This window comes from Protopterus annectens, chromosome 10.part0 (assembly GCF_019279795.1).
Source record: "Protopterus annectens isolate FY-2018-M chromosome 10.part0, PAN1.0, whole genome shotgun sequence".
In the NCBI taxonomy this organism is placed as follows: domain Eukaryota; kingdom Metazoa; phylum Chordata; order Ceratodontiformes; family Protopteridae; genus Protopterus; species Protopterus annectens.
In genome coordinates, this window is record NC_056744.1 from 20,832,604 (window position 1) to 20,857,202 (window position 24,599).

The window sequence follows — 24,599 nt, forward strand, 5'->3', positions numbered from 1 at the left end:
TTTACATGGGTACTTTTATACCCAAAGAAGACTCCAGAGAATTTTTCCTCAAGTAGACATCAAATGTTAGTGGTGTGATGAGGAAGAAAGAGGTAATTGAGAACATCCTTTCTGGGAGTGTAATGAGTTGGCAGACTTTAAAGATTCCCTACAGACTACTCTGTTAGAGATACTGGGTGAGCAAACTGGTGTGTCTAGGGAAATTATTTTTCTGAGCTATGATCCAGAATCAGAATTTCCCAGACATACTAAACCTTGCTGGGTCTAATTATGGTGGCTGCCAAAAAAGCAATTACTAGAAAATGGAAATCAAAGTCTAAACCAACTGTACTACAAGTACTGAATACAGTAACAGAGATATAACAACTGGAACTGGGATCTTTAGAAAAGAGTAGGAGCAAATTACACAGCAAAAATGGGAGTTGTAGGAACAATACAAACGGGAGGAATGAGGTTTAAAAGAAGGAAGGATTTAAATGTGCTACGTAATGGCTGACTGACAGTGATGGGGTAGATCATAAGTGATGTATAATGTTTGCAACTAAAATTATGTCAATATGGTTTGTGATGTATAATGCTTTCAAATAGATCATGTCAATATGGTTTGTTTTCATATGTATGACTGCCTGGTGTCATAACTGATAATTTAATAGATATTTCTTGTTTAAAAATGAATATAGCTAGCATAGCCACAATGATAAAAGGTTATTGTTCTTACCTATTATACATAATATTTTTTTAATGTGTATTTCCAGCTTTTGTGTTGCATGTACACAAATGTTTGGCAGGCTGATCTTTTATACAGTTGTTGTTGCCATTTCCATTTGAACCTATGTCACATTTTCAAGACTTTGTTGTAATGAAAACCCTCAGATAAAAAAATAAATACATTTTCAAAACATCCACATAACCTACTGACTTAGAACAAATATACACAACTATGTACATCTTCAAAAAGTGAAGTTTACCCTGCAAATAGAAACTAATAAGTACACTGTATGTGCAGGTTTGGAGCATACACTGTATGTCTCCTTTCAGTTAACAAATCCTGCTGTGGAATACCAGTCCAGTTGATTATTTGTGTTTTCATAAAATGAGCACAATAACTTCCTTTCATTTTTTTGTGGTACATCAGAAAATCTCTGTTTTTCACTACCTTCCAACATTACCATTTTTCTGGAACAGTTCTGCCTGAGAAGTCTTATACTCAGCTAGTTTTGTCTTCATTTCAATCTCTGATTTTTACAATTTTATCAATTCATCTGAATAGCTAGTTAAAGCTTCTTCTTTTTTTTCCTATTTATTTGAGATGATATACTCCTCAATGTTACATTTATTTTAATCACCTCCGAGTACATTTAACTTATTGATTTCTCTAAATTACTGGAAGTCTTCTCTTGTACCAAAGCTGAAGCTTGAACTGTTATTTTGCTGAACGGCTTCAGAATTCTTCCCAATCAGGTTTTTCTCTTCACATTTTCTAGTTGATTTTCTTTCAGGTCCTCTAAATTTCTTCTTTGCTGGCATCCAGACATTGTACTTACTAGCCAGTAACTGAATTTTCCCAAACTGGAAGAATTACTAGATCTTATTTCTCAGTTTATTTTTTTTTTCATACTGGGAGAGCTGAAATTGAGCTGTTAATCAGTGTGCAGCCATCCTGGAAGTCTTGCAAGCAATTTATCTTGAGAGTTGTGAGCAATCTTTGATTAGGGGAAATGAAAACTTTAAATGTACAATGGCATACAATTTAGTGAAAAATGAAGACTGAAATTATGGGGTTAATTAGCACATTAATGCATTTAATAAAAGATTATACAATTTATTTTTATTTAAAGATAGCCACTGTGCTTTTTCTTAGGGCTAAAAGTTAATGTTTCTTGAAAGTATGCAAACTGTTTTACACATCCGGGAGGGGTACAAAGACAGGAAGACAGCAAGCAGCAACAACTAAGTAGGAACACAGAATGTAGCATGCACTTTAGCATAGGTAACCTAAATTTATCATTAGATAATGCCTGTGAGTGCAGCTGCTGATTTAGGGCATTTTTCCCTACTTGGAGCGTTAAACTTCATTTGTTAAAAATGTACACAGTTTTGTGTGTTTATTCTAAATTAATAGGAGGCAAGGAGTTTATACTTTTGTTGGAGGTTTTTCATTACAGCAAAACTTCTTGAAAAAAGCAACAAAGGTTCAAATGGGGTGGAGAAGAAACAGCTGTACAGAAGACTAGCCTGCTAAATATTAGTGTGTAAGCTGGAAATGCACATTAAAAACTGTCATGCATAACAGATGGGAACAATATCTTTTGCTCATAATGTCTTCTGTATCCATATTATCTTGGAATGTAAACTGCCTTACAGGTATAGACAAAAACAAAAGACAATTAAATCAAAAAAATTAGTGTGAACAGCAATGCTGCAGGTAGCACATTTGGAAAGATATGAAAAAGGTGAACTGGACAAAGAAAGGATTTCAGGAAAGATATTCAGCAGAATATCAGAGACAACATAAACCAAGTAATAATTGATACTTGCTAAGGGATCTCCAAATAGGTAAGGAAAAAAAAATAATGGTAAATTTGTGGTAGTAAGGAGCTATTGGCAAGAGATGAGGATTACTCTGTCATGTATTTATATTGCATCTAAAACTGCTATTATGAACCACAGTGCACTGGAGATGCTGACTCCCTAGTGCAAAATGCATAAAATATTTTTTTGTACATGCCTTTCAAGAGACCTATGCTCATTATGAGGCGCAAACAAATAAAAGAGATGATGAAGAGGCAAATATGGGCAGTGCCAAGCCTGGGTGAGAACAACCAGCATCGAAAAAAAAATGCACAAATGAAATGATGTGGGAGATGCTTATACCAACTGATAAGCATCCCCATATACAGAGACAAGAGTAGTTCTGACATTAGAAAATCTTACATGGCTGCTCAGCTACTTGTTATAAAAGGCAACTACACCTGTACACAGAACCTTAGCTTCTCCCAAGAGGCGAACAATATTTGAGACTGTTTGAGGAAGGTCGTTTTTGATTCTTAAAGGCAAGTGTCAAGGTGCAACTCTTGGAGGACAAGCTCAACAGGGAAACCCCTGAGGACTAACCACCAAGTGAGAAAAAATGCAATGAAGGACTGGAGGTAGTCTGGCTGCAAGTAAGGCATGTGACTGGCTTAACCATTGTCCAGGTTATGACAAATAACCTTATGAAATTTGGTTCTATTAACCCAAAAAGATGCAGAAAGTACAGTTGTGTAAAATCGTACCATAATGGCAGATGACCTTTTCTTCAATGTTGCAGTGTTTATTACAATATGGATCCCCTACCAAGGGTGGCCAGATGTCCAGGCAGTATACCACAAAGCCTTTAGGTTGCCTTAAGGTACACTGTACGTCACATGTATGCCCCTTGTGTAGCATAAGGCATACAGGTGGCGTCTGGAAGTACCAACATTAGAACTGACAGAACCAGTAGGAATGCAAGCCCAAGGAGTAGACAGATAATCAGTACTCCAAAAGAGAAATGGAGCAGGAGGGTGGAGGTAGGGAGTGAATACTGCAACAGTGAAGAGGACATTGACTTTTATGGTAAGATTTTACAGAACTGTACTATGTCCTTCCATTTCACTGTTGCAGTATTCATTGCAATAGGGAGAGTGCCAAAGCCCAGGAAGAAGAGAGGGAGGAGGCAGGACCAGAAGAGCTCTATAGGAAGCCATAAAGGATGGCCCTAGCAAAACCAGCTCTAGCTCTGCAAATTCCAAACTACAGTGCTTGGTAAATGTATGCACAGAAGTCCAAGTAGCTGCCTCAAGAATAGAGTTGGTATCCAACCTTTGAAAAAAGCACTAGAAGAAGCCACAGCTGTAGTAGAATAAGCCTTATCAGAAGAAGAAAAGCTCTTATCATGAAAGGAATAAAAAAAGAAATGGCTTTAGAAATCCAAGAAGATATAACTTGCTTGGACACAGCCAATCCTAAAGACCTAGGATGAAAGGAAACAAAGAGCTTATCATATTTACGAAAAGTCTTAGTCTTATCTAAATAAAATCTGAGTTGTCTATGCACATCCAACATGTGCAGGACCTTCTCATTAGCAGATTATGGAGAAGGGAAAAAATGGGCAAATGAATAGACTGATTAAGGGATAACTCATTTACCACCTTGGGCTTAAAAGTAGGATTAGTACGAAGGGACACACTGTCTTTGTGAAAAATCAAAAAATGAAGACAAACAATAAGGGCTTGAAGCTTAGACACCCATCTGGCAGAAGTAAGGGCTAACAAAAGTACAATCTTCCAAAAGCAATGTTGCAAGGAAGCTGAAGCTGCAGGCTCAAAAGGAGCTTGGGTGAATTTTTCCAAAACAAAATTAAGATCCCAGGGAAGAACAGACTTCCTGCTAGGCCTAATATGCAGGATGCCTTTAAAATAGTTTGGTTTCAAATCTAGAAGCTAAAGGAGGTGATAAAGGCAGACAAGCAGAGATAGCTGATAAGTGGGCCTTAACAGAAGAATAAGCCAACCCGGCTTTGAGCAGTTCATACAGATACAAACCAAAGGAACATCCACAGAAAGTTGATCGAGGTTACGAAGAAAGACACCAACCAGAAAACCTTTTCCATTTGGATAAGTAGGATTTCCTAGTATTGGGTGTCCTAGCCTCCTGTAGGACTCTGAGCATGTCCTTAGAAAAAAAGGTGCCTATGTGGAATCAAAATCTTATCACCCACAGTGTCAGTTGAAGAGTGGACAGGTGGGGATGGATGACAGATCTCCTCTTATCTTGTGCGAGTAGGTCCACTCTGTGAGGTAGCTTGTGATGACTGCCCCTGGCTAAATGCAGAAAAAGAGGGAACCAGTGCTGTCTTGGCCAAAAGGGAGTCACCAGCAAGATGTTGGGATCATCTTGTTAAATTTTGAACAGGAATTTTGGAATGACAGAAAGGGGAGGGAAGGCATAAAGAAACATCCCCTTCCAAGAAAAAGACAGGGAGAGTCCACATTCCAAACTAGAGGGCATGGGACTCTGGCACAAAATAGACGAAAGTGCCTGTTCAGAGGGGAGGCAAAAATAACTATTTGAGGAGTATCTCACTAGTGGACAATGTCTAGGAACACATCCCTGTGAAGCCACCATTTGTGGGATTGAGTTATGGACCTGCTCAGAGACTCTGTCAATGTTTTAACCTGATTGGATGTAAATTGCCTGAAAAGTCAGTTGATACTGGATAGAAATTCCCACACTAGGAGTGTCAACTGGCAAAAAAGATATGACTTTGCCCCCCCCCCCCCCAATTTGTTTACATACCACAATACTGTAGTATTTTCTGTAAACACCTTGAGAGGTCCTGGGGAGAAGAGATGATGAAAAACATCAAGAGCCAGCAAGACAGCTCTCATTTCTTTGACAATATGTTCTTCATGTTGATGAGGCACCCACCAAGGCCACTGCATCTTCAGGAAGCCAAATCCTGCTACCCCATCCCACGTCTAGTGTCTGTGAACAGCTCTTGATAGGGAAAACGTGGATGAAAGGGGAGCCCTGGATTGAGAGTCAACTGCTGAATCTACCATTGAAGTTCCTTCTTGACACAAGGCAGAAAAGGAACTACAAATTTGAGGGAAAGAGCATGATCAAGCCAAATGGACTTCAGAAACCACTAAAACTTTCTCATGTGGAATTTGGCCAGAGGGAGCATAGAAATAGTGGAGGCCATGAACCCCAGAGCTCTCAGAAATTCCCTGGCTGTTAGTGAAGCCATAGGAAGGAGGGACTGAAAAAAGGACATGAGAGTTTGGGACTTGGGAGGAGGCAGGGATGCCAGCATAGGCACAGTCTGGATCCTGCAACCAGAAAGACATGATCCTGAGAAATGACTTTTTGAATTTTAGAGTGAACCCTTAGGCTTTGCAGAAGGGAAACAGTAAAATGGAGATTTTGCAATAAGGTCTCTGGTGAGGATGCCTGAAATAGGAGATTATCCAAGCAAGGAAAGACTTGGATCCCCTGTAACATGCAAAAAGCAACCACAGGAGTGATCCACTTTGTGAATACTCTTGGGGCAGTAGAAAGGCCAAAGAGTAATGTGGAGAACTGAAAATGCCAGGAAGCACAGAGAAACATAAAAACATCCTGAAAAGAGGATGAATTGGGATATGGAGATAATTATCCTCAAGATACAGCGACACCATATAAGCCCGAGGAAGCAAAACAGGGAAAGAAAGTCTGAAGGGACAACATTCGAAAAGAGCGAACCTTCAAAAATGTATTTAGACGAGAGTGGTCTAAAACTGGTCTCCAAGTACCCTCTTTCCTGGCTACGAGAAACATTCTGGAGTAAAACCCCTATCCCCTTTTGGAAACCTGGAACTTCTTGAATAGTACCAAGTCAATAGATTCCAAAGCACCCCTGGAAAGGAGGACAGTTGTGCTACAGGCGGCTGAGGAATTCCCATAAAAGGGGGAAGGCATATCCAGACCATGAAATACCCTTGGCTGATAATGGACAGAACCCAGGACTCCTTAGTAATCTTTAACCAAGCAGGGAGAGACAGAGAAAGTGAAGAGAAAAAGGAATGTGGTTGAGAAGAATAAGACAGACAGCACCTGGCTTATCAGGAAAAGGAAACTTATGTGGCACAGAAGTCTGAGTAGTTTTAGCAGAAGGAGCCCGCTTACCACATTTCTTGTCCTTGGGGAAGGTCGAGAGTGCCTCAAAGGCTGGTTGGGGTAATTTCTCTGTAGCTTGGGTACAGTAGAAACCAAAACATGATTATGTTCTTGTAAAGCCTTTCCCTTATCCTGAAGGGACAAACAAAGCAGCAGTTTCACTAAACAAGTGTTTATCTAGAGGAGCATTAATCAACTTGGCCTTAATATTATGAGGCAAAGGTTGAAGGAGAAGTCAATAATATCTCATCACAGACCCAAAAGAAGCAGCCCTAAAGGAAGCATCTGCTGCATCATAATTACAATTGATGGAATGATGAGCCACCTGGGAGGAAGTCCCTAATGGGCAAAGAGCAGAAGTTCTCCCTTCAGAGTCTGGAAGATTAGCAATTACCTGACAGGCCTGGGAAAGAAGAGCCAACATGTATGTGGACATAGGGGTCTGATAACTGACAGCCCTAAATGCTGAAGTAGCAGATGTATAAACCTTTTTTCCTAACCTTTCCATAGTCATGGTTCTACTACCTTTATCAGAAGGCAGTAAATTCAGAGAAGGTAGCAACTGAGATGGCTTGTCAGAAGCCACAGACACCACCAAAGGGCCAGCAGAAGGGCAGTTGTAAAGAAATGTACAGTCCTTAGCCACCCTATAAAATCTAGAGACATTAAAATCATTACAAAAGGCATCCAACAAGGCATCCAAAACAGGAGGGACAGCACAAGGTCTGGGAGAAACCATCTGCAGGAATTCATAATACTTCTTCTGTACTTCAGAAACTTAGCACAATCCCATTTAAAAAACTCCATCATTCTAGATATTGTGCCCCCAAAAGATATTTCCTCTAAAGGAGCATCAGGACTAGTAGATTCCTCTTCCTCAGATACATAATCTGTAAGGGAAGGAATCTAAGAATCCTATTCCCTAGGTCTTTTAAGGAGAGCAGCAGATAAAGGAAGAGCTGTAACAAACTCCCTGAGGAGGTTTTAAAGCCATCAAAGCATTAAGCAAACACTGAGTGAAATGTTGCCATTTACTCTGTGGGTCCTTAGGAACAGGAGTAATATGTTTAGTTTTCTGCTTTTTCTTTAAGGGGACATCTGCCTTATAAAATGTAGAAGGCTCTGACCCCAGATGGCATTCAATAGTTGTAGTAGGGACTTCTTCTCTGACCAAAATTTGAGGAACACCCCTAGAACCCTTGGAAATAATTAGCCACTGTTCCCCCTGAACATCCAATGCAGACTTCTGCAAGGCCTCCAAGGATGTGCCTAAGGTCGAATCACCACTGGACTCCAAACTGGTCATGATCAAAGAATTCAGTGATGAAGTTGAACGAACCTCCGGGCTTTCACTCACCTTGAGAGAGATGTCCGGTGGAGGCTGTACAGCAGAAGAATCCAGCCTAGATTTCTTGCCTGTCTACTTCACGGACAGCTGCCACTCAGAGTGGGAAATTCTTTCTACTGTGTCTTCAGCTAAGAGCTTTGGACGCTGATTCTCCAAATACAAAGCCAAAGAAGAAAGCCTGCTACAGAGGGTCTTGGAAAACAAAGGCCTGACAAACTGAGCAGGACGTACGGTCGTGGGAAGCAATGAGTCAAAACAAGCACTTCCTCTCTCACTGGCATTTACCCTTCTTGGATGACAGGAGCCCCACAAGCAATAAAAAATAAGAGAGAAAGATAAGATGCAATAAACCTCAATGGGGCACTTGTCTGCAATGGCTTGGCAAACCATCAACGGAACGGGTGTTTAGACAAACTATCAAAAGATCCAAAGAGAAGAAACGTTCCTCCAAATATTAAAGGCCAACAGTATTATCAAGTAACAGCAAACTAAAAATGTAACAAATACTATGACAATCACATTAATAGGCACAAAATAATTATTTAATGTAAAATAAGCACAGAATAAAAACAAGGATAAAATGAGATAAGCGCTTTCGGCAACTGAGTTGCCGAAATGGCTTATCTGGTTTTATCCTTGTTTTTACTCTGTGCTTATTTTAAATTCAGCAGTTATTTTACACCCATCAGCATGGTGGCCATAGTATTTGTTACATTTACAGTTGACTATCAAAAGATGGCGTTTGGACTGGCAGCAAAGAAATTCTGAAGCTGGTATGTCTGGACATCACCTTCATGCCCTATGCTACCTGAAGAGCATATGTCTGATGTATAGTGTACCTTAAGGCAATCTAAAGGCTTTCGTATACTGGGCGGACGTTGGATCACTCTTGGCAGGGTATCCCTATTGTAATAAATACTGTAACAGTGAAATGGAAGGACAGCTAGTTGTTAGTGACAAGCGTGCTGAAAAGGAAGAAACTCAGGTTGAAGAAAATGTGAAACCTTTACAAAAGCACTGGACTTTGAAAAAGCTTAATGTTCTATGCCTAGACTCCCATTTTCATACTTTATGCCTGCACACCTTGTATTAGGTCCCTTTTGACTACAGAACTTCCAGATATTCCTTCAATTGATACGTGTTCTTCTGACCTTCCATCCTAGCAATATGAAGAAGGTCTCGAGTTTAAAATGACTTCACTGATAATTAGGATTGCTGAACTGCTGACAACTATGGCAACTTAGGATGCTGTGCGACAAACCAGAGCAAAAAAGAGGCAAAGCTAATGGCCCTGCTTCCAAACCTGGTCACTGCAAGGCCACTCTAATGGTTTGTACAGCTCACACCAAAACTCTACTTCTGGTGAAAACAAGGACTTTCTGAAATGACCACTATGCAATCCAGACAAGACAAACCCTGAGAAAAAATAGTGAATCTGGTAATGGGTGTACCATTAAATAAATAAGTAGAAAAAGAAGGAAGAGTCCACTACCACACTCAGACCTACAATTATGTTCAAGTGTTGCAGAATTTGTTTCATTCTGCCAAACTAATTATTTTCAGTTTACATAAGCTAATTATGAGGTAGAGAAGGAAACCAGACATTATTTTATAGTTATACACATTCAAACTTCCAAAGAGTTTATATTTTCCTTTAAGGGCAACAGTGCTGAAAATACAATCAAACTGTGGGCGAATTTAAGGAATATACAACAGCAGGATGTAGATGTTGCTCTTCCTGTTAACAACTATGACACCAGTGTGTAACATTTGACCTGTTTTGCCATTTTAGTGCCAAGTGCACTGCATTACTCAAAACCCTTGCAGCTATCACAATAAGTTATTTGTACTGCAGCATTGTGAACTTTAAGTAAAGAATATACATATATTTATGTGCGTGCCTATTAATACTAATAAATTGTTCTATATTATTTTGAAGCGATGTGCAATCATACAAGAAGAAATGTTAAAATCACCTGGTCCCACTCTTAATGCTGCTCTTCTGTTCAATAGATGAGGTTTTCACCTGCAAACCACCTTTTCTGAAAGCTTTAGTCCTGGAGTCTTTAGACACTTTTTCTTTTACTGAGACGGTCTCCTCTTCTATTACCTCATCCTCATAGGACCATTGTTTTTCTTGCACAGGAATGACTTCTAAGGCATCTGGCTTTGTTTCAAAAAGACAAGAGTCTTCTTGAAGTTTATTGCAAGAGGACAGTTCAACTGCATTGTTCAGGATTTCTCCTTCTTCAGTGTCTTCTGACAAATTCTTCTCTTTTGTACTCTTTGCAAAAAACTTGGTTATATTTTGAGATTCATTTTTAGCTGCTTCTGCTAGCTCTATCTGTTTCTTATTTGGCTTTACCTTTTTAGATGGGCTCCCCAACAATGAAGATACCTTCTGCTTTGATGTTTTAGGTGCTTCCTTCAATTTATTGGTGGATAGTCCTGCTTCATCTCTGCCATTGTTTTTGTTTGGAGATGAGCTACTTTCATCACTGCACCATGCCTTGCAGTCCAGTTCCATCTCCTCTTCTTCATCTTCTTTTGAAGCGGAAGAGCTCCCATCACTACCTACTGAAGTCTTGAGCAAATCAGAGGCACTTTGGAAAACATCTGTGCACTTTGAGATTTTTAGTCCAACACGTTTATGCTTAAACTGAAAAGAAAGAAAGAAAGAAAACACATCAAAAAGGAACCAGAGCAATTAACACTTAAAAACACAGCTCACCTCATCAAAGAATCCTCACCAGGAACATGAGTTTATACACTGTAACTAAGTTTGTTGTTTGTTTTTTTTCTTTTTACTAACTAAAATGGAGGCACATTTTGTGCTGTTATCAATATGTGCAAAACATTTTAAGACACAACAACAGACTGCTATAGTACACTTCTGAGACTACTATTTGCTGGAACTTATGAAAGTTTCAAGTATCAGAAAGTTAATTTACAGTCTTCGTTACTTGGAAACTTCCTTCGAGCAAACCTTGTTTTGCAAAAGCTTATCACCATAGCAAAGACACTGAGACAGACAGAAGTATTGGTTAACCAAGATGGTGGGAAAGCATGCATCCCAGTAAGTCAAAGAGGACTGTATCCACTTGTGGACTTCAAAGTAGGGGCACAGCTCTGAACTTTTTACTCAGTACTGTGCATGCCATTTTCCCAAAAAAAAAACACACAGTTAAGTTAGGATATACAAATTAATCACCAAGAAGGATAAAGAGACATTAACCACGTTGAATAAATGAAGTTAAAATTTATGTCCATTTACTTTTATCATTACTGAAACTGAACTATTAAAGCATAAAAATAAACCTGAATCTCAAAAAAGCAGATGTAACCTAATTTGAATCATATGTACACCAACTAATAAAAAATTAGTTTAGCCAGTTGTAATTTCTATTGCACTTTTTCTGTGCATGAAAAATAAATACTTATTCTTTTTACTTACATACTATATATATCATAGTCAAATAAAACTGCTCACACCAATGTAGGAACACTTGTCAAAACCAGGCAAATGAAGTAGTAAAACAAACACAAGTGTATCCAACACGGAAAAGGCACTGAAGACACTGAGGTTACTCACACAGTCAAGTGATGAAACCAGTCCAAATGAGACAAAAAAATACGAAACTTCTTTATTCCATAAATAAAACCACAAAGAATGAGCGCTTTCGCGTAGCAATGGTACGCTTCATCAGATTCTGTTACAAACTCTGTTATTTCAGTTTATATAGCTAGACATTGTATTCAATTAATGTAATTAAATAATTAGGCAACCATTTAATGGCTTAACTTAAGATAAGCTCTCATTTCAGTTAAAGGGCCATTAATTCATTCCTATAGATAGGTCCATTCAAGTACATTTTTATATATATTATCTCTACAGAATCACAATGTTATATATATATATATATTTATATATATATATGTTTATGTATTTCATTGAAAGACCTAACATTACTTTCATATATAAATAAAAATTTTTTTACATAAAAAGCTTTCTAAACTATATTAACTTACTCATCCTACGTTATTTCAACATCATAAAACCTTAATGAGATGACACCATATATTATTTACATCTAAATATAGTGTATATTAAAGTGCATAGTGCAAATCTATGTATAATATATAATATAATGTAAGTAATTAATATATATAAATAATCAACAACTCTATCTATTGGTAGTGGTCAATAAAATGTATATAAATAAAATAGTAATATATAAAACATATGTATATGAATACATTATATCTATATCATAACATGTACATCAAACCTATATTATCTACGATGTTTTAAAACAGGCTTTAAAGGGACATATTGATTTAAACCCGGAGGGTAATGTGCTCTCAATCTTAATATCCATTCTAATTCCCTTTGTTCCAACACATTCACAAAATCACCCCCTCTTTCATTTTTATTTACAATCTGTAAAACCCTAAATTTAAAATGATGGCTATTGTATTGAATCACGTGCTTTGCTAATGCATTAAGTTCATTTTTCTTTTTGATATCGTACACATGATTGTAAATTCTTTTCTTTAATTCTCTTTTCGTGAGTCCTACATAAAATGCAGCACAACAATCACAGGCGGCTAAATAAATAATATTGCATGTACTACAAGATGCAAAAAATCTAGGAGTGAATGAATAATTCAAGACAGGGTGAGTAAATACTTGTGTCCCTGTAATATATTTACACATATTGCAATTATAGCAAGAAAATGTTCCAAGTTTAGTCTTAAACTGAGTAGCTATTATTCCATTTCTGCTTTGTGTATTACATAGCAGTCTTTTTAGATTCTTGCTGTTTCGATATGTGAAACTGGGAGTCTGACCTACTAATTCTGATGTCTTGCTGTCTATAGTTAAAATCTGCCAATGGCTACTAATAATTTCTTTGATTGCTCTATTATCATTGGTGTATGTGGTGACAAAATGTATCTTCTCATCATATCTCACATTTTGTTTTTTATGTTTGATAGAGTTAGTCTTTGCCATCTCTAGTACATTTGGTATATTTGTGGCTCTCTTCACTTGATTCCTAATTTCTTTCACCAATGCCTTATTGTAACCCCTCTGTATGAATAAATTTTCTAACTTATCAGCCTGTGATATAAAGTCTGAATCTTCTTCACAGATTCTATCCAGCCTACAAAATTGACTTTTTGAACTTATGAAGGTTTCAAGTATCAGAAAGTTAATTTACAGACTTTGTTACTTGGAAACTTCCTTCGAGCAAACCTTGTTTTGCAAAAGCTTATCACCATAGCAAAGACACTGAGACAGACAGAAGTATTGGTTAACCAAGATGGTGGGAAAGCATGCATCCCAGTAAGTCAAAGAGGACTGTATCCACTTGTGGACTTCAAAGTAGGGGCACAGCTCTGAACTTTTTACTCAGTACTGTGCATGCCATTTTCCCCAAAAAAACACACAGTTAAGTTAGGATATACCAATTAATCACCAAGAAGGATAAAGAGACATTAACCACGTTGAATAAATGAAGTTAAAATTTATGTCCATTTACTTTTATCATTACTGAAACTGAACTATTAAAGCATAAAAATAAACCTGAATCTCAAAAAAGCAGATGTAACCTAATTTGAATCATATGTACACCAACTAATAAAAAATTAGTTTAGCCAGTTGTAATTTCTATTGCACTTTTTCTGTGCATGAAAAATAAATACTTATTCTTTTTACTTACATACTATATATATCTGAAACTTAGCAGGTCAATATCTTAATACTATTCCAAATCTCTTAGTGTAGTGACACGCCATACATTCAAATGCATTTTAGTAAGAATCACTCTGTACAGATATAACAAGTACATATACATGTGCGCACGTGTGAGTGCACATTAGCATGTATACTTGAAGGAAAAAGGTGCATCTAGGCATGTACATGAATTAGGGGAGAATACCCCCCCCCCTTACTGAAGTAAAGTACAGAGTCTCAAAGACAAGAACACACACATATGAAAACAAGAAATTATCCTAGCTCACCTAGCAAGAGTCCATATAAAATTCACATGGAATCAGTGAATATGCCCCTGTGTAATCATCAGTGTGACCGTAACAAAAATTCAGTATTCACACAGATGTCTAAACAGAAAACATTAATGAGAGTGTATTTACTAACAAGGAAATGTAAACTAATACATAAAACATGACATAAAATGCAATCATAACAAAAAGACATTACTAATATGAAAGGTTGATCCAGTCTGATCTAATGCTAATCCCATACAAAGTCATTAAAAAGGTGTTCAATTTATGTTTCAACGTTATAATCCCACTGCTGTTAAATGACCTTCATTACAGACTTTTGCAGAGAGTGGAATACTTAACAAATCCTTCATGCCCCCTCTCAGGATTCTTCATATCACCTCTCATCTATCTGGAATTCCTGAACTAGGTATATATGCTTAGCAACTCTGGCCTAAGCACATTACCCCTATGACAGGTAACAGGTTAAAAAAACGCCAAGGTCAGAAAAGGAAAAAAAAAATAGTTATCTTACTGTGATGTATGCAATTTAAAACACATTACACCAATATAAGTAATTATTATTAACTTTCACTTGTTCTAAACAGAATGACCGGGGGGGTGGGGGGCAGACATACTGATGTGATTTTGTTTCTAGCCGTCATCTTTTTTTCCCCACACTGTATTCTGTGTCCAGAGAAGAGACACACACATGCACACACACACGTTTAATTCTAGCTCATTGATATGTTCAGAGCAATTCTGAGACCAAAGGACCAAAAACTCATTAAAATGAGCTGATCTCTGTATTCAAGATTTTAAAGCTGGTGATGTTTGCACCTGGATACAATTATATTTTCATTCACGCATTCTCTAAGTTTCCATTTTATCCTAATCAGGATGAGGCGAGAAACTGAAGAAAGAATGCATGAATGAATGAAGTCCATTTAAACCATCTTATATGCACAGTAAAATGACATCACTAACCAATCTGTGTTCTATAAATACAGATCATCATTTCATTTTTTTATTTTTAATTAAGGGGGTATACATGAATAGCAGTAGGCTGAAAATGTAATACATTACTATGGTCATTTTAGCAATTGTAGTTGGGGTGCAGCTGTGAATGACAACAAAATGAAATGTATTACTGTGGTGATTATTCCTTTAATTTTTTTCATGACCACATAGCTTATCTCCAAAAGTAACTTTAATTTCAGGGACAGTCCTTCTCTGCCTCCTGCACCCTTGTGGCAGAAGAGTGTAGTCAAGGATCCATATGAGTTGGGGATTGTTGGAACACGGCTCAGACTTGGGCATTGATATTGGTCAGATTGTTTGAAAACTGTTTTACGTAGCTGATACTTAAACATAACATTTGCTGGGGTCTGTGCTCAGTTTACCAGAGCTGCTCTGAGTTTGGCCTCCTTAGCCAGAGATCTGAAGTCAATCTGAATGCAATCTAAGGTACTCTGTGAATTCTACAAAAAAAAAAAAAAAAACAAGTATTTTTATAACCTTCTTTGCACTTTTAAACTGTTTGCAACTGTTTTGCCACCACTGCTTGTGACTGTGTTCTTTGCACTGCCTATTTATATTACTTGAACAATTTACAGCATAGGCTAGATTCAGACTTTCTTAATCTAGACTGTTTGGCATTTTCTGAGCACTGAAGCCAGCCATCTACATTAAGAGGACCTCCTGCACCCTTGTGGCAGAAGTGTGTAGTCAACGACCCATCTGAGTTGTGGAACATTGGAACAAGACTCAGTTTTGGGCTTTCCTATTGGTTGGATTGTTTGAAAACTGTTTTACTTAGCTGATATTTAAACATTTGCCTGTGGTTAGCACTGCCGTGTATACACTCAAATGCTTAAAAAGTCAAATTTTCCCTAAATAACTGCTAGGGAAACCTACTAAAGCTTTCCTGCTTCTTGGCGTGCAACACAATTGTGCACTGCTGCCCAGACAGCAACCCAGCTGCACTTTTTGATTCAAAGAAACTTTGTCATTTAGGAAACATAAGTGCTACGTAAACGAAATTTTGATTGTCAGCTCTTTTACAGGAGAAAAACAAACACAAAAGGACAGACATGGTAAGTGTTAAAGAATAAACAATAACACAAAAGTAAATATCTCGGTAGCTGACGCACATGCTTGCACACTATTTATATACACACTGGACAACACTGACTACCAGATGACTGACACTTGAAAAGAAAAGTACACTATACCCAGTAAGATTGGGTGATATTGTACATAAGGAAGTGATTGGAATTGCACTTGAATGAGAATATATTAATTTTAGTATGCAATAAATAAAAAGAATTAATGTATGGGGAAAAAAAAAAGAATGACCACGTAACAATCTATTATAGTTTTGATACATCCAGATTTATATCTGCATTAATGAGTCTTATTGCAGTTAGATAAAAACTGTTCATGAATTTGGAGGTTCTGCAGCAGATACTACGTAACCTACTACCACATGCAAATTTAGTGAACCAACCACATGATGGATAAGAAGTGTCACTCAGTATTTTGTGGGACCTCTTTTTACATTTCATTTCAAAGAGCTCCTGTACGGTAGGAAGACTAGTGCCCATGATCTTTTCTGCTGTTATTATTCTTTGCAGCTTCTTCCATTTAGCCATTGTGCTGTTACCAAACCATACAGTGCAGTTGCTGGTCATAATGCTCTCAATGGCTCCTCTGTAGAAGGTATTTGGAGCATTCACAGAGAGCTTTGCTTTTCTCAGCCTTCTTAGGAAGTGTAGTCACTGGTGGGCTTTTTCAATTAGCTGGCCTGTGTTTGTACTCCAAGAAAGATACTCTGATATATGTATCTCCAGGAACTTTGTAGTTTGGACTCTACTTCTTCACGGTTGATCTTGAGGGGCAGGCGCATGGCAGAACTCTTTCTGAAGTCAATAATAATTTATTTTGTTTTATTGACGTTCAGGTCCAAATTGTTGTCATTGCACCATTCAGTCAAGGAGCTAACCCCATTCCTATACCCACTCTCGTTATCACCACTAATAAGTCTCATCACTGTGGTGTCAACCGCAAATTTGATGATATGGTTGTTGCTAGCTTTTGCACAGCAGTCATGGGTAAGGATTGTGAACAGTAGAGGACAACACACAACACTGGGCTACTCCGGTGTTGATTGTAATACTCCCTGAAGTGTTGTTACCAGAACAGATTATTTGCGGTCTTCCAGTCAGGAAATCGAGGATCTAGTCGTACGATCCTTTATTTACGCCAGGACTGATCAGCTTTTCTACAAGTTGCACTGGAATCACTGTACTGAATGCCAAGCTGAAATCTATGAACAGCTTGGCATAGTTCTTCTCTTCAAGATGATCCAATGTGAGGTGAAGTGTCACCGAAATGGCATTAGCAGTTGATCTGTTTTGCCCGATAGGCAATGTGCATCGGGTCCAAGGATTGGGGTAGTACTGTAGTCAAATGCCTTTTAACCAGTCTTTCAAAGCATTTCATTACATTTGATCTAAGGGCCACTGGCCTGTAATCATTTAGGCAGGTGGGATTGGCTTTCTTGGGCAGAGGGATTGTTGGTAACTGAGGCATGCTGGTACTTTTTTTCCTGGACAAGCGATGTATTGAAGATGTCTGTCAGAACTATGCAGAGTTGGTCTGCACAACTTTTCAATATTTTTCCCCAGAATGTTATCAGGGCCAGCAGCCTTCCTGAGGTTCACTTTCTTCAGCTGGTTCCATACATCCACAGCACTGGAAGGGAGTACTGCCTCATTTTGGTCATTGAGAGGCTTTATAGCCTCCAGGTTGTTTTCCTCTTCAAACGTGCCGTAAAATGTGTTTAGATTGTCCAGAAATTCAGTGCTATCATCACACTGAGCTGACTTGGTCTTGTAGTCAGTTAGCTGTTGAATACCATGTCACAGGCCTCTTGAGACTTTTGCATTCTTGAAGCATCCTTGTTATCCTCTTTCCATACTCCCTCTTGGCCTCCTTGATACACTTTTTTAGATTAGTCCTTGCCACACTTAGACCCTTCTTATCCTTTGCCCTGAAAGCTGTGTTTCTTGCCCTCAACCATTTGTACACCTTGCTGTGTAGCCATGGTTTTTGGTTGGCTCCTACGTTAATATTTTTGATGTTCATTACATCCTCCACGCATTTGGATATATAAGTCTTAGTTGTCTCAGTACATTCATCTATGTTCACCAGACTGTTCACTGTGGCTGCCTCCCTGAAGACATCCCAGTTTGTGGTATCAAAGCAGTCACTGAGACTTTCCATGGCTCCTTCATGCCAGACCCCAATTTGTTTCTCAGGGGCCTCATCTCTAATCAAGAGAGGTCTGTAAGCTGGTATTAGTTTTATGCAGATGTTATCAGAGCCAAGCAGGTTTGGTTGTTGTACAGCTCTGTATGCCCCTTTTATGTTAATGTAAGCCTTGTGCAGAATATTTGCTCCCCTTGTGGGAAAATCCACAATTTGGTAGTAATTGGGTAGCACCACCCTGAGATCTGCTTTGTTGAAGTCACCAACTATCATAAATGCACAGTCAGAATTCTTGCACTGCAGCTCACATACAGTATTATGTAGTACATTCCGTGCTTCAGTGATGTTAGCACTTGGTGGTATATATACAGCTGCTACACAGACATTTAGTTCTCTGGGCACACAAAATGTCTGCATTTCAGTATCATAAATTCCACATTTACAGAGAAATGTTCATTCACAATGTTAAGAGTTTTTGCACCAGCTATCATTCACAAAAATGCACATTCTGCTTCCCTTAGCTTTCCATGCAGAGCTAGGTTCCTATCAGCTCTGAATAAAGTGAAACCATCAAGGCTTACAGCACTGTCACTAATCCTGTTATTTAACCGTCTGTAAAGATTAACAGACAGGAATTTCTCAAATTGTTTGTGGTGTTGAGCTCTAGCTTGAGAAAGTCCATCTTGTTGTCTAAGGAGCATACATTTGCTAAAAGAATTCAGGGAAGTGCAGGCATGTAAGGGGCTGTTTTCAATCTGTCAGCAATTCCAGCTCTGCAGCCTCTTTTTCTGGTTCTGTTACATCTCTTCCTTTTGGATCTCACCCTGATTGTTCTAGAACCTTCCATTTCCTGATTTAGGTACTTTCAAACATTTTGGTTAGGATGTTGAGTTCCAGCAGTTCTGTGAGTGTTATACACTCCAAATGCTCTGTAGTTTCATAGTTTCATAGTTTAGTACTAGGCTATCTGCCCTGGGGCATTTGTAAGCCTAGCCATAGTGATGTGGCTTTCGCCACCCCATGAAATGGTACAAAAATGTACAGAATAGATTTAGAATACTGTGCCTCTGTCTAGCAGTGACACAATGAAGGCCCCCTTATATAATAGAATTAGTTTACTGTGCCCCTGTCTAGCAGTGACACAGATGTGACCCCTGGGGTAAACTTACGATCTCCCATCCACTCATCAAGATTTCTCTTGAAGAGAGTCAGTGAGGGGCTCTGCCTAACATGAACTGGGATCTTGTTCCAAAGCATAGTAAGCAGGGAATCCAGCCAGACCAATGGCACTATTGAATACTTGATTTCCAGAAGTTACTTTCTGCTTGAAGTTACTTTATCATCATTTAAATGACTAGAAAATGATTTTCTCGGTTTTTATGCCAGAAAAATAAGACAGATTAAGCAACCCTCTATCATGAGCTAACAGATCCGCAGCCTCCCTGGGCACTACCAATTTTTTTTTTTTTTTTTTTTTGAGGCACAAGAGCAGGTTTCTACCCTAAACCTCCCCTAGATTTGCAGATTTTACTAGTTCTACAACAGAATCCAATCCATCTAGTCCACTCTCCACCACTTACTACAGAATACACCATACACCAGACAGAATGGAGATCTGTTTCCCACTGTTTCTTCAGACAGCCTGATTGACAGGGGCATCCTGAAGCAATGCAGCAATTGCCTTATGTATACAGCCAAATGACTACTCCTAAAACATGCAAATACAGTATGTGAGAGATGTATCTATACTATGAATCTGGAATCAATGCTCTCTTTCTCACGTAACAACAAACCAAATACCAAACAGGTTGTCAGCACCCACATTCCACCGCCCACACATACCAAGCACACAACACAAACTCTCACATGCGGAGGTATCCACTACACATACCAAGCACACAACACAAACTCACATATGCGGAGGTATCCACTAAAAATATACCAAAAGAGCAATGACCTCCCAAGCGCAACCCTTCTGTACACAATACAGTACCAACAGCACCCACTACACATAACACAGCCATCAGTGTCTCACCCAATAAGCCCCCAAGGCAAAACATATCTAAACCAAATGTCTTGGTTATAGATGACTCCATAGTGCGAGACACAGATGAACCTCTCACTATGCTGGACAAAGAGAAGGTCACGGTCAGCTGCCTGTCTGGTGCCAGGATCTGCCAAATCACACATGCACATGTCTCAACATGTACTGTTATGACTCTGTCATAGTCCATGTTGGAGTGAATGACTTGAGATGTACCTCACTGGACTATATGAAGAGAAACATGACGGAGCTTTCAGATTGTGTGTCCTAGGCAGGTATGTCCCTAGCACTAAGCAGCATTCTTCCCTCACCCAAGATGATGCCACAATACAAACAAAAAATGACTGACCAACAACTGGCTTAGCCTCTGGTCTCAATCCAGGGGGATCCAGTATCTGGCATCCTGGGTTGATATGGTTGACAGACCACACTGTTTTGCCAGAGATGGTCTTCACCTGTCACCTCTAGGCTTTAGGTTGATGGAAAGGGTACATGCCTAAAAAGGCACTATGGGGAAGGCAATGTCAAAACAACAAAATTTCAGATGTAAAAACATCCTCCATAAAAAACTAAGGGTCTTGCTGTTTAATGCTATGAGTCTAAATCAGAAACTGGACTCACTTGAAGCACTTCTCACCCTGGAAGATGCTGTCTGTGCAGTCACAGCTACATGGTTCAAGGTCTCAGAGAGTACTCCAGCCATGCAGGGCTACAATGTCTTCCACACATTCAGAACACACAATGAACGTGAAAACAACAAGGGAGTAGGAGTATCCATCTTCATTAAAATATATACACCTCTAGACTGGTTTAACAGTGCAACTCCCTAGAGTTACTCCAAGTCCAACTAACTGTAGGAAAGACCCTCCAACACTACATTGTTAGCTATAGGTCCCCCACCATGAACCACAAAAACCCCACAGCCTACGTGGACCTACCTGAGTCACTCTCAGTACAGCCAAATACCCTGGTCATGGGTGATTGACTATCCTTTCATTGATTTGGTAACATATGAGCACAAACACACTCACCCAAAGGTTCCTGGACTTTGTAAACACAAATGCTCTAGAGCAGATAGTCAGCACCCCCCCACAAGGGGCTCTAACATCCTTGCCATAGCGCTCATCAACATGGGGGATCGCTGCACCACCCCATGTGTGGGTCCCTCTATGGTAAAGTCCAATCATAAATCAGTCTCGTTTGAATTAATGATCATACCTGACCCACCATCAGGAGCAAAAAAGTTTAAAAAAATCTCCAAAGCAGACTATGGCATCAATAGTTTCAGAACCCCTGCCAACACTGACAGCAATGACCCCCTATACTGAGGTGTACACAAATGTCCTGTATAAACACCTATTTAAATGTATAGACTCAGCTGTACCGAAATGGATCAAATCAAGATCCTCTAGAAAAAATAAGCCACTCTGGTGGACATCCAGCATAAATAGGTTATACAATAAGAAAAATAAACTGCTGTCAAAAAAACAAGAGGGAACATTCCCAGCAAAGCACAGACAAGCAGATTAGACATCTTGTAAAGTCCTCTAAAGCTAATTATGAAAACAAATTAGCATCTCTAGCTAAGGTAAATCACAAAGCATTCTTTAAGTACACCCAAAATCTAAAAAGGAAGGTCCAGCTTTTGTGCTGAATTAGCTGTGGACAGTATCACTTACAGTGAACTTGAGGACATTCCCAACCTGCTAGCAGACAGGTTTTGTAAAAACTTCACCCCTCTGTCCCCACCAATTATACCCCATAACGTACCTGTCACCAGTCCTCTGCCTAGTATCTCTAGACAGCAGGTCACAGCTGTACTCTCCAATGTCAAAAACACAGCCTCTGTGGGACCAGACAACATCCCAGGCTGCTTATTAAATGGTCTAAAACAGGAGTTAGTGGAACTGCTCAGCACGTTCTTCAATCTCAGTTTAAGCACTGGCTTTGTCCCAAATGAATGCAAAACAGCAACCATGATCCCCTTGCAAAAAGGGGGCCCCTCAGCTGACTCGGGAACTATAGACCCATAAGACTAACCAACCTCATCTCCAAGGCCATGGAGAGAATCATCATGGATCTTACCAACAAGGATATAAGTGACCTTCAAACTCTTGACTCAATCCAGTATGGCTTCTTTAAGGGCAGATCTTGCCTGCTAAATATGGTGGACTTCTTCTAGAATGTCACCAAGGCCCTGGATGAAGGCAAAACAGTTCACACTGTCTATCTTGACCTAGCCAAGGCCTTTGACAAACTCCCCCAACTCAGGCCTCACTGAGAAACTCACCCAGCTGGGGGATTAACCCTTACATCACTAGATGGGTTGCCAACTCATGGCTCATGGAACACATCCAGTCAAAATTGGGGATGCCAACTCTACTAGCAGACCTGTTACCAGTGGTGTTCCAGTGGGATCTGTGCTAGAACCCCTACTGTTTGGCATCTATTTTTCTGAAGTCCAGGTGAAAATAGATGGCCTATGGCTTACCAAGTTTGCTGATGACTGCAAACTGGGTGCAATCATCGAATCCCCCAAAGATGTCAACATACTACAAAATGGGCTTACACAGACAAATGATTGGTGTCAAAGCCATGGACTTAAGCTAAACACAAAAAAATGCTTTATCATCCCCTTCAGCAAAAGAGAAATCCTTACTAATTACAGCATTGATGATAACACCTCACGTTCAAACCCAGTGCTGAGAGATTTAGGAAAGCAAGTTGATAGCAACCTTAATTTTGATCATCAGGTGTCCCAGTAGTAAGGAAGGCCTTCTATGTTGCATACCTCATAACCAAGGGTATAGCATCCAAAACTAAGGAGATTATAACTCCCCTGTACTTGTCTCTCATCAGACCAATATGATGACAATGCTCCTTCTGTATGTACCTCACCAGACTCTGCAGCAACTAGAGAGACCTCAGAGGTTTCTCACCAAGAAAATTCAGGGCCTACAACACGTGACCTATAGAGACAGACAGAAGGCCCTATCACTTTACTCAGTATTGTACAGACTGCTTAGAGGTGACTTGTGCCTGGCCTACAGAGCAGTCTCATATCCTGCCTTGATGAAGCTGCTGCACATCACCAAATCAAATGGGACAAGATTCACTCACTCTAGGGATCTTAACTTATTATATCCGAGTGACGCCTACAGGTGTATCTGCAGTTAACTCCTACTGATGCCTCTAGGTGTCAAATATTGCTTGTTCACTGTTGTATCAATAATTCCAAAACCATGCTATGTACAAGGTTTTAAAAGATTTCAAGTTAAAGCTTACACAATACCAAACTCAACTGCATTAATATTTGATCTCTGTCTACTGCAGGGTAAATAGATATTAACTGTTTTTATGATATTAATTTATATAAATAAAACTTTCACAGTTTTCTAAATATCTCAACAACCAAGCAACACAGACACAACTCCTTAGCATCATATGAAAGCTCTCAGTTAGATGAGTAAAATGCAAATGACGGTATGTATGTAACTTGAGTGGCTGCTGAGATATTGAAAGTTATTTACAAAATATTACAAATGTAAATATTACTGTGTTAACTGTGACTTATAAAATTCAGTTTAAGACCTAGAACCTAAAGAATACTGCCACTATAAAAATAGTTTGTGCTGAAGAGTTTGCCATTAATACTTATTTCATAATCCATATAGTTCCAGAGATATAAATATCTGTTTGAAATGTGAGGACATAACTTAATCCTGTCAAAAGGCTTGGGCCCCCCATTGGAAGTTACAGTGCAAACTTCCTGAGTTCCATTGGAGTAAATGAGTTAACCTAGCCTGTGATATTAACAGGACATGCTGGAGGGACAAATATGTCTCCCAGAGGTTGCCACTCCTCTGGAATAAACTCCCAATTCATGTAAAACAAGCTCCTCAATGACCCTATTTAATCGTAACCTGGACAGGAAACCATAAATTTACACCTGGGTTTCACCTATGTCCTTCTTAGACAAGGGCAACTGGGTACTGATCTTAAATTTGGATGCAAACATAGACTATATATCTTGGTTCATAAGGGAACAAGGGTATAACATTGGCTAGGCTTGTAGAGGCCTTAGGGCCAATAGCCGAGTAATCTCCTATGATCCTATCATCTTGAGGATGCTGGCAAGTTTACAACTGGTGGCAGGACAGTAGTAATAAACCTCTGGAGACTGAATCCACCTAGTTACATATTCTCTGCAAATTTCTGTTAAGCAGACTGGAAAGTCATGGGTTAGGA

General features: G+C 39.0%; 1 protein-coding gene across 5 annotated transcripts in view; it reads right to left on the reverse strand.

Annotated features, from left to right (window-relative positions):
• Positions 1-24,599, reverse strand: part of RECQL5 (RecQ like helicase 5) — a 1,160,282-nt gene that overhangs the window by 225,035 nt on the left and 910,648 nt on the right. For all 5 annotated transcript variants that reach the window (XM_044084963.1, XM_044084964.1, XM_044084962.1 and 2 more), the window contains exon 9: positions 10,006-10,688. In XM_044084963.1, coding sequence (XP_043940898.1) covers positions 10,006-10,688 — 683 coding nt within the window. The remainder of the gene's footprint in view (positions 1-10,005; positions 10,689-24,599) is intronic.